The sequence below is a fragment of the Mandrillus leucophaeus genome, unplaced genomic scaffold, assembly GCF_000951045.1.
Source record: "Mandrillus leucophaeus isolate KB7577 unplaced genomic scaffold, Mleu.le_1.0 Scaffold104, whole genome shotgun sequence".
NCBI lineage: Eukaryota > Metazoa > Chordata > Mammalia > Primates > Cercopithecidae > Mandrillus > Mandrillus leucophaeus.
Window position 1 is genome coordinate 848,316 of NW_012098543.1, and position 1,791 is coordinate 850,106.

Consider the following 1,791-nt stretch of genomic DNA (forward strand, 5'->3'; position numbering starts at 1 on the left):
TAGTTTTTTGTATTTTTTTTTAGTAGAGACGGGGTTTCACCATGTTAGCCAGGATGGTCTCGATCTCCTGACCTCGTGATCCACCAGTCTCGGCCTCCCAAAGTGCTGGGAGTACAGGCTTGAGCCACCGCGCCCGGCCTCCGTTTGTCTAATCTACTCTACTTCAAACATATAGGCTGCTTTACTAAAACAATTCAGGGCACTGTGTCCACATGTTTTCCCTAGATGTGGGTCCCTAGAGTACCACAGACCACCAATAGCAATTTGGGTATAAACATAACCTCATAGGAAAAACTGGTTCCTTTGAAGATGGTCATGAAATAAACATCCCAGAATTCCAACACATTCCACGGACATTAAGGAAGAGAGATGATTACAGGGGGAGTCGATGAAGGTGGGAAGGTAACCAATGGATGGGAGGGGAAGGTGTCTGATGCTCATGGCCACACCAGTACGGCTCAATACATTCCTTGGGAACAGGAAGAAGAAATTCAACTAGTTTCTTGAAAGAGGGTCCTGAAATTCACAGTGGAGAGCGGATATTCCAGGAGGCAGTCTAAGTTATCTGAGGTGTGCAACTCACCCAGTGAGACCAAGTTACTGTAGTTCTCCAGCATCACATCCCAGTACAGGTCCCTCTGAGCAGAGTTCAGGCAGGCCCACTCCTCCTGAGAAAAGTCTATGGCTACATCGGCGAATGTCACCAAACCCTGAAACAGAAACCCACATATGCATGATGAAATGAAAGGAAACAGCTTCCAGATGAAGGAGACAAGAGGCCCCCTCTGGGTAGGGTGAACACCTGTGACATGGGCAGGGGGCGGTAAGGACATCAGCGTAACTGTGACGGAAGCAGAATGCCTGCATGTCACTGAAGAGCTCTGCTGCTGCAGAGAAAATGGCTTGTACTGTGCAGAATCCTCAATTAGTCAAACCTGCTGGGAAGTGGATAAAACAATCCAAGCTTTCTTTTTGTTGACAAGCAGTGTCTGCTATATGTCTGCCTTATAAGTTCTCAACAAGTGTGGATTCCTACAGCATTTTTTCTTCTAAGGGGGGAAGAAAAATCAAGATTTTTGTTTAAGATCTTTTATTTTAGAAAATAGGGTTTGCCGGGTGTGGTGGCTCACGCCTGTAATCCCAGCACATTGGGAGGCCGGGGCAGGTGGATCACCTGAGGTCGGGGGTTCGAGACCAGCCTGACCAACATGGAGAAACCTCATCTCTACTAAAAATACAAAATTAGCCAGGCGTGGCAGTGAGTGCCTGTAATCCCAGCTACTCAGGAGGCTGAGGCAGGAGAATTGCTTGAACCTGGGAGGCGGAGGTTGCGGTGAGCCGAGATTGTGCCACTGCACTCCAGCCTGGGCGACAAGAGCGAAACACTATCCCAAGAAAAGAAAAAGAAAATAGGGTTCGCATGTTTGAATGTTTTCAAGCCTCAGGTTCATCATGCCAAACTACATTTTAAGCAGTCTTCCTTTTAAGCATTTAAAAAAATTCCCACACAGGTTAAGTCAGACTGTTCATTATAGTTATTCACTTAGGTTGACCAAAACACCTAAGGCTTTCCCCAATTCTGGGGTACGCAATCATCTCCTACTTCCATACTGGAAGATCTTCATGTTTCTTACCATCCCCAACCTAGTCTTTCCCCTGTTCCTGATTTTTTTTTTCTTTTTTTTGTATTTTTAGTAGAGACGGGGTTTCACCATGTTAGCCAGGATGGTCTCGATCTCCTGACCCTGTGATCCGCCTGCCTCGGCCTCCCAAAGTGCTGGGATTACAGGC

At 46.8% G+C, this 1,791-nt stretch overlaps 1 protein-coding gene across 6 annotated transcripts in view; it reads right to left on the reverse strand.

Moving 5' to 3' along the window:
* Positions 1–1,791, reverse strand: part of ZNF331 (zinc finger protein 331) — a 55,108-nt gene that overhangs the window by 9,990 nt on the left and 43,327 nt on the right. For all 6 annotated transcript variants that reach the window (XM_011979623.1, XM_011979632.1, XM_011979644.1 and 3 more), the window contains exon 4: positions 584–710. In XM_011979623.1, the coding sequence (XP_011835013.1) occupies positions 584–710 (127 nt within the window). The remainder of the gene's footprint in view (positions 1–583; positions 711–1,791) is intronic.